The 13,843-nt window shown below is 41.6% G+C and overlaps 2 protein-coding genes across 4 annotated transcripts in view; both read left to right on the forward strand.

Moving 5' to 3' along the window:
* The window catches only part of LOC115138018 (uncharacterized), a 47,994-nt gene extending 38,340 nt beyond the window's left edge, over positions 1-9,654 (forward strand). The window contains exons 1-6 of one of the 2 annotated variants that reach the window (XM_029674407.1): positions 7,381-7,452; positions 7,618-7,980; positions 8,091-8,441; positions 8,597-8,737; positions 8,946-9,007; positions 9,118-9,654. In XM_029674407.1, coding sequence (XP_029530267.1) covers positions 7,413-7,452; positions 7,618-7,980; positions 8,091-8,441; positions 8,597-8,737; positions 8,946-9,007; positions 9,118-9,249 — 1,089 coding nt within the window. In that variant the 5' untranslated portion in view covers positions 7,381-7,412 and the 3' untranslated portion in view covers positions 9,250-9,654. Of the gene's footprint in view, positions 1-7,380; positions 7,453-7,617; positions 7,981-8,090; positions 8,442-8,596; positions 8,738-8,945; positions 9,008-9,117 lie in introns of those variants that run through there. The other variant, XM_065025425.1, reaches the window with a different exon arrangement.
* Positions 1-13,843, forward strand: part of LOC115138025 (uncharacterized) — a 96,911-nt gene that overhangs the window by 81,526 nt on the left and 1,542 nt on the right. Inside the window, exon 6 of one of the 2 annotated variants that reach the window (XM_065025429.1) lies at positions 210-339. The exons of the other annotated variant lie outside the window; for it this stretch is intronic. Coding sequence (XP_064881501.1) covers positions 210-329 — 120 coding nt within the window. The 3' untranslated portion in view covers positions 330-339. Of the gene's footprint in view, positions 1-209; positions 340-13,843 lie in introns of those variants that run through there. 2 annotated transcript variants of the gene reach the window in all.

Below are 13,843 nucleotides of genomic sequence, written 5' to 3' on the forward strand. Positions count from 1 at the left end.
GATGTATCTGTAATGGAAGAAGGAGTTTATCTTTATCTTTTCTGTCTTTCTTTTCAGGACCTGTCTCTCAGACAAGAAGTCCAACAGTCTCTTCTTCAGATACAGGGGTAAGTAAAATTCATTATATTTTCTATTACTATGTAAAAAAAATATATTTAACAATAACGTGTAGTCATATTCACCCTCCATTTTATAATTGTTCTTCACAGGCCCAAGATGCAGACAGTCTTCATTATGTAGCTCTGAATCTGAGCAACAAGAACAACAGGTTTAGAAGACAGAGAAGCAATATGGAGGAAGAGACGGTGTACTCTGGAATCAGACAGTAGAACTGGATGAATTAAACAGTTGTCCTTTTAGACCAGATAGCTCTTTAACTTGCCCTAACTTCATTAGCTTTATATGAATGCTTCAGTAGAATGTGTTGTAATCAGTGGTCATAGTTTTTCAAGTGTAATATAAAGTGCAAATAGAAAAATAAAGCATTTCCATCTGTTAAACCAAATTAATTTGAATAAATTGAACTCAATGCATTTTGTTCACACACCTCTGTGGTCATAGTGGAGGGTGTTACAGTGACTTTCCACCATTGGAAACTAACCTTTCATAGACCTTTAACACAGGAAGACTGACCTGCAGCAACACACTGTACTCTACTGTTCCTCCCCCTGAGTGCACAAATGGTCTCTAAACACAGTGCTTACAATGTAAAGGTCAATGTCTTCTTATTTATGTGTAGTCAGGTAGTCCCTTGCATCACGTTACAGTATATAACGTAGGCCCCTTTAAACATAATTACTCACAGTGAAAGTGGCACAACAGCCCCCACCACAGAAGGAGGACAGGCCAGTTGTAGTTATTTTCTCTTTAAGACATACAGTATGCCTACTGATTGCATGCCACACACCCCCTCACAAACACAGCAACATATATACATGTACTCTGCGGTCTGCTATCAACAAAACATGAGGCTGTACCTATCTACACTTTGGTAAGGCCTGTTGGCCTTTTGCACAGGATCCTCTCTGTCTCTGTCTCTAAATGTCTCTCTTCATGTGGTTTCAGCAGGATCTCAGTGGTGTCAGTCAGTTAGATGTATGACATACTCTTTTACTCTTCATGTTGCCCTTTTTATCAACAATAGAACACTATTTTTACGAGGCATCTAGTTAACTATACATAGTAGACTGAAATCTGTGTAAAAACCCAACTATTTATTAAGTAATTTGACCTTGACATCTGAAGTCCGTAGTTAAACAAAACCATGGTTTGAAGAGTGATGCAAAGTATCAAAATCATCTGGGCCAAGAAGAAAGAGCCTCCTTCAAACTAAATAACGGGAGGGCTTTATTCCATCAATACATTAAATAATTATCACACCTTGATCTGTTTCACCTGTCCTTGTGATTATCTCCACACCCTCCAGGTGTAGCTTATTATCCCTGGTGTATTTATCACTGTGTTTCCTGTCTCTCTGTGCCAGTTCGTCTTGTATGTTCAAGTCAATCAGCGTGTTTTTCCCCGTGCTCCTACTTTCTATTCTCTTCTACTAGTCCTCCCAGTTTTGACCTTTTCCTGTTTTCTGGACTCCATTCCCGCCTGCCTGACCATTCTGCCTGCCCTGACTTCGAGCCTGCCTGCCATTCTTAACTTCTGGATCTCTGAACTGGTTTTGACCTTTTGCCTGTCCACGACCATTCTCTTGCCTACCCCTTTTGGATTGTTAATAAACATCTTGGACTTTAACCATCTGCATCCTGTGTCTGCATCTGGGTCTCGCCTTGTGCCCTTATAAGAATAAATAGTATATGAGATATTGTTGGTTAAGCAAAGACTATGTTTTCTGTTTCTCCTTATTATAAAGTGACTGTATGGAAGTCATAGAGTATGACAGTGTTATAACATGTGGCCAACCAGGTCCCAACTACTGTATGACTCCCATGGACCACAATGGAAGAAAAACAAAAGGGATTAATTACTTTAAAATCATACTCATTGTATGATTTTAAAGTAATTAATCCCTTTACTTTTGATTTTAAGGAGTTTTGTTTTAGATTCTGTCTCTCACAGTTCTGTATGGAGGAGTGGGCCAAAATTCCGTCTCTCACAGTTGAAGTGTACCTGTGATAACAATTACAGACCTCTACATGCTTTGTAAGTAGGAAAACCTTGAGGTAAGGGAAGTCCATAAAAAACAAATGAATATTGCATGTAGCAAGTAAATTCCTTTTTAGAAGTTGCTCTTCTTGATATCACCAGATGTATCTGTAATGGAATAAGCAGTTGTATCTTTTTTTCAGGACCCGTTTCTCACACAAGAGGTCCAGCAGTCTCTCCTTCAGATGCAGGGGTAAGCAGAATACCTGCGATGCAGTTTCCATTATGTAGCTCTGAATCTAAGCAACAAGAAGAACAGGTCTAGGAGACAGAGAAGCAACATGGATGAAGAGACGGTGTACTCTGGGAACAGACAGTAGAACTGGATGAATGACAGCCTTAATTGTTAACTTTATTGGCTGTAACTGTAATGAATTAAGTGCATTGCTTATCTGCCAAACTCATTTGAAAATGACTTTCTTGTAAGAAGATAAATGAAGCATTTAACAATAATCAAGACAAAGGTGTATGTACATTCTGGGAGTCAGAAAGCTAGTGCAGCGATGAGTTTAATAAGAAATGGAACATAGAACAAACAGAAATAGCAAACAGACAGGAAACACACAGTCAATATTGCGTTAGGAATGGAACTGTTACATGTCTCCTTGAAGGAGGGAGGTGCAGGAATCAGGAGCAAAGGAGAGCAAGGAAGTCCCAGTGGCACAATAGTTTATTCAGAAGTCCCAACTCAACAACAACATGGGGGGGAATACGCCCAAAAGAGGTCGCCACACACAGGGAAAGAAACGCAACACTGAGGAGAAACCTCTACTCCTAAACACATACCAAAACGGTACATTTGTGAAAGAAAACCCTGTGGTGCAGACACGCACCCCTAACAAAATAACCACAGCAAACAATCCCGCACAAAGACTAGCAGGCAGCGGAGGTAAATAAAGCCACCGAAATCAACTAATAGGACACAGGTGTTAGCAATACAGACAGACACAAACGAAAAGGAAAAGTTGATCGATGGCAGCTAGTAGGCCGGCTACAACGACCGCCGAGCACCGCCTGAACAGGGAGAGGAGCCACCTTCGGTGGAAGTCGTGACAGGATCTAAGGAGGTGACAGATATAAGGGATGTAACCAGTGAAATTATGGACTCCAGGTTAGCCTAACGATGAATTGCAGGTGCATGTGATGATGAATGCCAGGTGAGAGTAATGATGAATGCCATGACCGGTGGTTGGTAAACCGGCAATGTCGAACGCCGGAGGGGAGGAGCGGGAGGAGCGGGAGTACCCCCCCCCTCCCCCAAAGCGTGGCTCCAACCGCAGGACGACGCCGGCCAGAGAGGCGGCCTGGAGGATGAGGAGCGGGCCGGTTGGCGAAGTTGGAAGTCACGGACAATGTTGGGGTCCAGAATGTCCTCCAACAGTGGACGGCACACTTGAGCCTCACATGACCATCACTCCACACATCCTCTGCTCGTCGGAACCGTTCATCCACCACAGGGGCCTCAGTCTGGCTCGGAGTCCACGCAGCCAGGGCCGGCTGATAACTCAGGACACACTGGAAGGGACAAAGCCATTGGAGGAGTGACGTAATTAATTCTGGTTGCATTCTGCCCAGGGAAAGAATCGGGCCCACTCCCCCTGTCAGTCCTGGCAGTGACTCCTCAGGAACCTCCCCAGCTCCTGGTTCATCCTCTCCACCTGCCCATTGGACTGAGGCCGGTACCCGGAGTGAGGCTGACCATGACTCCTAGTTTCTCCATGAAAGCCCTCCATACCCGTGAGGTGAATTGGGGGCCACGGTCAGAAACGATGTCCTCCGGAAGGCTATAGTGCCAGAAGACCTGCTTTAACAGTGCCTCAGCGACCTGGATTGCTGTGGGGAGACGAGAGAGAGGAATAAACTGGCATGATTTTGAAAATGTGTCCACAACGACAAGAATGGTGGTGAAACTGTCAGAGGGGAGATAACAAAGCAACAAAGTCAATGGAGAGATGAGACCAAGGCTGCTGAGGCACAGGAAGCGGAAGGAGCTTCCCTGCTGGAGCGTGCCGGGGGGACTTAGTTTGAGCACACACCGAACAGGAGTTGATGTACCGAATAACATCCTGTGACAAGTTGGGCCACCAATACTCGGAAAGATTGAATAGTATGGGAGATCCCAGGATGTCCAGCGACAACAGCTGTGTGTGCCCAAGTCAACAGCCGCTCCCTTACCTCTATGGGATCATAGATGCGCTCAGGAGGACAGTTAGTGGGTGTGGGTTCCCTCTCCAGAGCCTGGCGAATGTCCACATCTACGTCCCAGACCACAGGGGATACGATATGAGAATTGAACAGGAAAGCAGGTTCTATGGCATTCAGGTTCTATGGCATTTTCATCCTTAACCGCAAGAAGGTGGTGTTGGAGCCGTGGGAGGCTGAGGATGATCGGGAGCTGGTGCACTCGTGATGAGGAAGGGAATATTCTCCTGATGAATGGACTCCTCGGTGAGGGTGAGTGGTGTGGTGATGTGTTCCAGATCCTAGTGGTCAATTATCAAGGGCTTGGACCGGAAACGGAGAGGAAATAGGGTATGAGGTGATATTAAGAGAGAAGGCAAGGGTCTGGTCAATAATGTTCCCCGCGGCACCGGAATCCACTAGCGCTGTAGAAACAGCACCTGAGGAACAGCCAGCTAGTGTGATAGACACTAAAAAGGGTCTGGCAGAAAAGGATGAGGTACTCACACCTGCCCCAGGGGGTGGAAGATCACATGACTGTCCCTCTGCTCCTTTGGATCCCGAGTGAGGCCGTACCGCACACTGCTGAAGCACTCCTTGACCACAATAGGGACAGAGCCCCAGCTGTTTCCGTCTACATTGATGAGCGTACCGACGCTCCCGAAGTAGGTTATCCAGACGAATGGCCATCGCGATGAGTACATCCAAGGAGAGGTTGTCATCTCGACATGCCGGATCATTCCATCAGCTGGATGCTGCTACTGTCCGGAAGGTGAGCGCCTATTCAGCAGTGGTTTGGTCATCCAGCCATAGTTGGAATAGGCGCTCACCCCCCTCCGGTGGATGATCGAAGATACCTCTGAATAGAGCCATATGAATTAAATGAATCATCTCCTCCTCTCCTCTCTCCCAGACGGCTGTAGCCCACTCCAACACTCTCCTAGTCAGCAGAGAAAAAACCGTGGCAACCTTGGACCTCTCAGTGGTGGGAGCTCCCATCTGGGTGCAAAATAGAGGGAGCACTGGATTAGGATTCCACAGAATTTAGATAGGGTTCCATCATATTTATCTGGGAGGGACAGATGGTCATCCGTTAACTTGGGTTTACTGCTGAGTGGACTGGTGTGCTAGCTCACTTGGTGCTGGCTCACTCTCTTCAACCGTCTGGGAGATGTCTTGATTAACTGCTGCTTCCATTTCTTTAGGCAGTATTCTGTAATGTATATGCTGGGAGTGGGAAAACAAGTGCATCTGGTGAGTTTAATAATAAGCGGAACATAGAACAATATAACAAACACAAGCGTTTAGACATGAAACACAAGCGTACAGACATGAAATACATAGTCATCACTTTTATTTTATTTAACCTTTATTTAATTAGAAGCCAGAAAATAAAATTGTATGATTTTTAAGTACTTAATTAGCATTTTATTGCATGACATAAGTATTTGATACATCAGAAAAGCAGAACTTAATATTTGGTGCAGAAACCTCTGTTTGCAATTACAGATATCATACGTTACCTGTAGTTTTTGACCAGGTTTGCACACACTGCAGCAGGGATTTTGGCCCACACCTCCATACAGACCTTCTCCAAATCCTTCAGGTTTTGGGGCTGTCGCTGGGCAATACGGACTTTCAGCTCCCTCCAAAGATTTTCTATTCGGGCCACTCCAGGACCTTGAGATGCTTCTTACGGAGCCACTCCTTAGTTGCCCTGGCTGTGTGTTTTGGGTCGTTGTCATGCTGAAAGACCCAGCCACGACCCATCTTCAATGCTCTTACTGAGGGAAGGAGGTTGTTGGCCAAGATCTCGCGATACATGGCCCCATCCATCCTCCCCTCAATACGGTGCAGTCGTGCAGAATTATGTTTCCATCTCCATGCCTCACAGTTGGGACGTTGTTCTTGGGGTTGTACTCATCCTTCTTCTTCCTCCAAACACAGTGAGTGGAGTTTAGACCAAAAAGCTATATTTTTGTCTCATCAGACCACATGACCATCTCCCATTGCTCCTCTGGATCATCCAGATGGTCATTGGCAAACTTCAGACGGGCCTGGACATGCGCTGGCTTGAGCAGGGGGACCTTGCAGGATTTTAATCCATGACGGCCTAGTGTGTTACTAATGGTTTTCTTTGAGACTGTGGTCCCAGCTCTCTTCAGGTCATTGACCAGGTTCTGCCATGTAGTTTTGGGCTGATCCCTCACCTTCCTCGTGATCATTGATGCATAACAAGGTGAGATCTTGCATGGAGCCCCAGACCGAGGGTGATTGACCGTCATCTTGAACTTCTTCCATTTTCTAATAATTGTTTTTGCCTTCTCACCAAGCTGCTTGCCTATTGTCCTGTAGTCCATCCCAGCCTTCTGCAGGTTTACAATTTTACCCCTGATGTCCTTACACAGCTCTCTGGTCTTGGCCATTGTGGAGAGGTTGGAGTCTGTTTGATTGAGTGTGTGGACAGGTGTCTTTTATACAGGTAACGAGTTAAAACAGGTGCAGTTAATACAGGCAATGAGTGGAGAACAGGAGGGATTCTTAAAGAAAAACTAACAGGTCTGTGAGAGCCAGAATTCTTACTGGTTGGTAGGTGATCAAATACTTATGTCATGTAATACAATGCAAATTAATTACTTAAAAATGATACAATGTGATGATTTTATGTTTTTTTAAAAGATTCTGTCTCTCACAGTTAAGGTGTATCTATGATAAAAATTACAGACCTCTACATGCTTTGTAAGTAGGAAAACCTGCAAAATTAGCAGTGCTTCAAATACTTGTTCTCCCCACTGTATGTACCAGTAGTCTCAGCCACCGACTCAAATGATGAAAAAATACAGACCAGTAACTCTGACATTACATAACTTGAACAGCTGTTCTAACTATGGTATGACACAGGTCACATGTTACATTGTAGATTTTATTACACGTTTAATGCCTGTTCAGACAGCCAATAAAATCACTAAGTTCAGTGTTTCCTCCTACTTCATAATGATTACCCAATGAGTGTCATCATATAAAAGGTGCCCTGTTGTCAGACCCCTCACACTATACAGTTCAGAAAGGAAATTATGATTATATATTGGACAATCTTGTTTTACGCCAATTTGGGTAAGTAAGCCTTTTTAATACGGTTTCTTTAGATATTTTTGGATCCTTTTACTTATGTCAGTCTTTTTGAATCCATTTGAATGACTATGTAGTCTGAATAATGACAATAATGTATAATTCTGTACTTTACCTTTGTCTGATTGATTTAGTTTGTTTGCTTCACAGGTTGTGCACTTAACAAGGATGTAATCCAACCAGACCCTGTGATAGTTACACAACTGGGACAAAGTGTATCACTCAATTGCTTTTGTCAATCTCATTTGATCAAAGTCTCTTGGTTCAAGCAAACTGTTGGACAGAAGCCTCTTCTCATGGCATCATCATTTTATCACACTCAAAATAGTTTTTATTCCAACAACTTTAACAAAGACTTTACTGAGACTAAACATTTGAGTGTGAAGAGAGGAGTTGACAGCTGTAACCTGACCATCTCCAAGACAGAGTCAGGGGACTCAGCTACATACTACTGTGTTAATTTGTTAGCGAGGGAAGCCATATTTGGAGAAGGAACTGTTTTAATTGTCAAAGGTAACTTGTGTTTTTTTAAATGTTGGTACTGAAGTGCATTCATATAATGCTAAAATAATTAATCTAGCAGGAAAGAATGTACAAACTATGATCTTACTCACTCTCTTTAGACTCATGGTCCAACCACATGTCTGTGCTCCAGCAGCCTGTGTCTGAGTCAGTTCAGCCCGGAGACTCTGTGACTCTGAACTGTACAATACACACTGAGACCTGTGCAGGAGAACACAGTGTATTTTGGTTCAGACATGGCTCAGGAAAATCCCATCCAGGAATCATTTACAACAATGGAGACAGGAGTGATCAGTGTGAGAGGAGCCCTGAGGCTGGGTCTCCTACACAGAGCTGTGTCTACAACCTCCCCAAGAGGAACCTCAGCCTCTCTGATGCTGGGACTTACTACTGTGCTGTGTCCTCATGTGGGGAGATACTGTTTGGGAATGGTACCAAGCTGGATGTTGAAGGTAAGTTGTGCATAACCAAAATACAGCACTACTTTTCTCTCAAATGGTTTGAAATATAGTAGATTTCAAATGATAAAACTTTAATAGCTAACTTTTATGTCAAATGCATTGAGGAATAAATAAATATAGAAAATAATTAAGCCTTGCTTTTTAAGTTTCAGACCTGTTGGGCGATCAGAGTAATCTTCTTTTCCTCATCATCATATCTTGCCTGACAACTACTGTGATTCTGAGTGTGATTGTCAACATTATCCTCTGTGTGAGAATGAAGAGGTCACAATGTGAACACTGTGCAGGTACAGTAAATGTCTTCATACTAATAGTAATAGTAATAATAGTTATAGATCATAAAGAATGGTGAAGGCTCGACCTCCTTCTACCACTTACCTCTCTGGCCTACTTCATTTTGAAGCAGAAAATATGACATTCACAGAAGTATGTATTTTTATTAGTAAACAAGAAAAGGTTTAGAATATTTTGAATATTTTGACCTTTGCCTTTTAGCGGGGACCCCTTTTCAGCAAAGCCACTATGGGAATCCTCATTCCAACACCACAGACCAACAGGTTAGCTGGATCAGTTCCACTGTATCAAGAGTGCGTCTGGATAAGCATAAGAGTACAGCATTAGATTTGTCCCAGAGTCTGAACTGAGTGAGTCTGTTTCATCCCCACAGCTCCACGGTGACGATGATGGCCTGAACTATGCTGGCCTAAAGTTCACTGACAAGAAGCCCAGGAGACAGAGGAGAGAACAGAAAGAGGAAGAAACCATCTATTCTGGTGTGAGTCATCAAGTCAGGATGTGACAGTCCTCCAATCAGCATCATTATTTAAGTTGAGCCCTACTGACCTCCACTTTGAGCTTGACTGTGTCTGTGTGACTTTTCTGTTTTGTACATTCCTCATTTGCTATAAAATGTAATAGCTGTAGAGACAGTCACTGCATTGGCATATTCTCATAATAATGACATAGAATCGCTCAGATGCAGAGCATAAGTGTCCAGCAAGTGTGAAACCTGATACTAGGATGGTTTCAGAAGTCTCAAATACTCACCAACAGTGGCTGAGGTTGACTGACTGGACACATTTGTTTTTGTAGAAGTGTACAACAAAATGTATATAATGATTTTGCAAATGTCTGAACTCCTCCCTTTGATGATAATAGTTGTAACATGGAACTCTGTAACCTGCCTATATGTGTGTGATGGTTCAATAAACATGATTTTATTTCATATGTTTAATGACTTGCCCAATTCTTACCATTAATCTTATGTTTGAATTTCTTCCAATTTGACATGAGTGTTTTGTGTAAATCGTTGACATAAAAATGGCAATTAAATCCATTTGAATCCCACTTTGTGTCACAGTGAAATGTGAAGAAACCCAATGTTAGTGTGGACTTTCTATAGGCACTGTATGTGCTACTAGTCCTAGGATAGGATAAAGTAATCCTTCTCACCCCCCTTAAAAGATTTAAATGCACTATTGTAAAGTGGCTGTTCCACTGGATGTCTTAAGGTGAACGCACCAATTTGTAAGTCGCTCTGGATAAGAGCGTCTGCTAAATGACTTAAATGTAAATGTAGTCTCAGAAACCAACTCAAATGATGAAAAAATACATACCAGTAACTCTGACTTCATACCATTTGAACACCTTCTTGATAGAGTATGCATTTTTAGAGAGAGGCATCAGTGATTCATCGATGAATACACGGGTGATTATGCAACTTCGGGCACTTTGGCCGTGCAAACATTCAGAAATGAAAACTTATTCAAACACCATTTTACCAGTATTGTACTTGTCTTTGTTTGTCTAGAAACTATATCTGATAATGGCTGCGATTGTACTATTCAGGAATTTATATATTTTTGTCAATTTTCCCAGACAGCCATACTGTCCCACCCTGACCATATAGAGCCCTTGTTTCTCTATGGTGTAGTAAGTCAGGGCGTGACAAAGGAGTGTTCTAGTTCAAATTTTCTATGTTGGTGTTTTTTTATTGTACCCAATTAGAGGCAGCTGGTAATCGTTGCCTCTAATTGGGGATCATATATAGGTAGCCATTTTCCCACCTGTGTTTGTGGGATATTGTTTTGTGTTTGAGGATGTGCACCACTTCTTCACGTTTTGTTGTTGGTTTATTGTTTATGTTTAAAGTTCCACCGAAATAAAGATGTGGAACTTCAATCACGCTGCGCCACGATTGCCGCTCATTACGGCGATCGTGACACATACACAAATGTCATTTCCATCAAGTCATTAAACATACATTTTAGTTGAAAATGAAATATCATACAATTTATTTATAATGGATTTCAATTACATTTCTACATGAACTTGTATTGAATATTATTTAAAGTGATTTGCAGTGTGTATAAACTTTCCTTGGTGAAAGCTGAAAATTTTATTTTACTGAAAAATCAAATTTCCATACAACCTTTTTATGAGATTAACAACCATATGATTTCCATATCTAAAACATATAAATGTATGTAAATTATACATAATATCTCCATGTTGGTGGAAATGACATTTATGCATAAAAAAAAAAATAGTATGAAAACGATATTTTATTGCAAACATTTTGAACAACAACCATTTTAATTAAACATTTCAGACCTATACTGGGTAGTAGGCCCATCACTCACAAAGTGTACAGCAGTAGCTGATGGGCAGAGCAAGTTTGTTTTTGAGAAATGGGCCCAGATTTAGAAGAGCTCAGTGAGCAGAAACTGTTTAATTTGTGGTATATCCAACACAGGTGTGGAGGGTCAAATTTCCACCATGTCTGCAAAGTCATGCACATGCATTCTCTTAAAGTTCAGATGTTTTAACGTGTTTCCCCAACTTCTCTTTCAAACCTTTGGAGAAGTCCTCCAACAGAATTTGCAGTGTGCCACATACATTTTATTTTACTGTCAAATGTACAGGGAACTTCTCCATGTTTCCCACTTTGTTTTTCTTCTCTCTCTCTTCAGCTTTGTTTTTCTCACAGCATCAAAGTCAGATGTTTTAAGCTATTTTGCTTGGCAAAGGGAGCACTCTCTATACATGCACTCTTTCTTCAGGTTCTCACAGCACAAAGACATAAGAAAGGTTCTCACAGCACAAAGACTCATTAAGGTTCTCAACGTTGCTGCAGTTGATCACTTTGTGATGCTGAAGTTTGTCTGCCATGAACTGGAGGTTGGTGTGGGTTTTGCAGAGACATGTGTCCCTATCCTGGACTGTTAGCTTGACAACCCCAAAAGGACGTATTTGGCAGAATTCACAGTAGAACATTTGAATTTCTGAATATTCCCTCTTAAACTTCTGATAAAGGTTCTGTTTTGTGCCGTTCAAGAAGTGCTTCTGCTTTTTCTTCTTGTTCCTCGTTAGTGTGTCCCTTTCCCCTGTTGTTGCTCTGCGGTTGTCATCACGTTCATATAATTTAGTGATGTTCTTTTCTGTGGCTCTGTTAATTCTGTTATACTGATTCCTCCTGGAGTATTGAAGACTTGATGGCCTGTTTTCATTTGCCCTCATTGCTTTTGCTGAAAATCCGAATTCTCTGTTTGCGCTTTGACCAGGCCATACTTTCTCAGGATGTTGCCTCTGAGAATTTTTGATGCCATTTGTTTGTCTTTGACACTGCACATTTTTTTATACTTTTGTTTCAACTCTTCAATGATGGCATTCCGAAACAATAAAGTCCTTCTCAAGTTCTTCGGAGTTCCCTTCATTTGCTGTTCTGTCTTTGTCTTTGGGGAATCTTGTCTCTTCATTTTGTTCATCAGTCGATCATACCTTTTTTTGTATTTTTCACTTTCCTTATTAAAGCATTATCAAGTTTGACATTTGTCATACTAAGATCTCTGTATGCTTTTGAGCGACCTCTTCCAACCTTTTTCCTTCCAGTAAGTATTCAACATCTCATTCATGTTGCAGATGATGAGGAAGGGGTACCAGGGTGTGCATCAGGGGTAGTAGGTAAGTTAGGGGCAGGCATGTTAGCCTCATGTTCTGGCTGCAAGTCATCTGTTGACTGAGGTGGTGTGTTGGCTGATAGGTCTCCATTGCAACTGTTTTCTTTAAAGTCTGTCTTCTATTCCGTTGGTTACATTACAATCTCTTGTTTCTTTGTTCTTTCACTTCTCCCTTCTATTTTTTTCTTCCAGTATCTCTCCCTGTCTTTTTGCAGATGTTCCTGGTATCATATATGATTTTTTAAAATGTTGTTTCTATGTGTCTGTGACCTCTGTGTTGTTTTATGTGGCATCTTCTAAAAATAAAGACAAATACTACTTAGTTTTTAATTTGTGCACACCTTGGAGCATTTTCTAGATTCAATGCATTTTAAACATGATTAAATAAGCCTAAAGTAAAAAAAAAAAATTATAAGTTAAGTAAAAACGAATAAGATAATGGATTTGTGTCATTTCCACCACTTTGTAATTTCCTCCACACATAAGTTTGTGATGGAAAGGACTGTGATGGAAATGACATTTCTACAGTTTCTGGAGAGGGGGGGGGTGGAGAGGGGGGGGAGTTCCTGTAGGGGAACCCATCGCCTTAACATTTTTGCCTGTTAAAATATCTGGTTAGCTACATTATTACGATTTACAAATAGGTACAGTAACTGATAGTTATAAAGTAAAATGTTTGCTTTGTGTATATCTTGTTTCCTCTCTACTGCCATTGTCCTGGCTGGAAGATGGTTTAGTGAATGGGTAAGTCCCAAGTCCATAGTAAATCAATAGGGCTAACTGGATAGCTAGCTAGCCACAAAGAATTGGTAGCTACCCATGAAAAATGTACATCTACCTTGTATAATATTAGTTTTAGGTGATTTTTGCCTGTTTAACTATATGGCAAGATAGATTATTACGATTCACACATGTAGCTTATAATCATTAAGGAAAACGTTTGCTTTGTGTAGGTCTTGTTTCGTCTATTGTTGCCGTTATCATGGCTGGAAGAAGGTGAAGTGAAGTGAATGGGGAGGGGCAGCGTGTGGTAATACAGTAGGTGGAGTGCGAGTGCTTCTCAAATGTAATGTTTTATGCATTCTCCCCACTCTCGTCCTCACAAGAACATACTCAAGAGAACGTCCTAGGAGAATCCACTTGGAGCATGAGAGTGTGGAGCACGGAGTATGCATATTGAGAAACACCCTATGCCTACCAGTAGATCAAATCACCTTTTACTCCATTGTTGAAGTGTTGTTCAAATGGGTAGACACTTTCCACACGCAATAATCTCTTCAAAGATGATGTCACTGTGTATGATATTTCACAAACAAATGGGTGAGTTAAACCTTAATATTTCTGTTAATGTGCTTCCTAAAAAATACAAGAGGTATTTTTGTATTATTCACACACTTTGGGGTATCTATATCCAACACTGGAATGGTTGTATTT

Source organism: Oncorhynchus nerka, linkage group LG12, assembly GCF_034236695.1.
Source record: "Oncorhynchus nerka isolate Pitt River linkage group LG12, Oner_Uvic_2.0, whole genome shotgun sequence".
NCBI lineage: Eukaryota > Metazoa > Chordata > Actinopteri > Salmoniformes > Salmonidae > Oncorhynchus > Oncorhynchus nerka.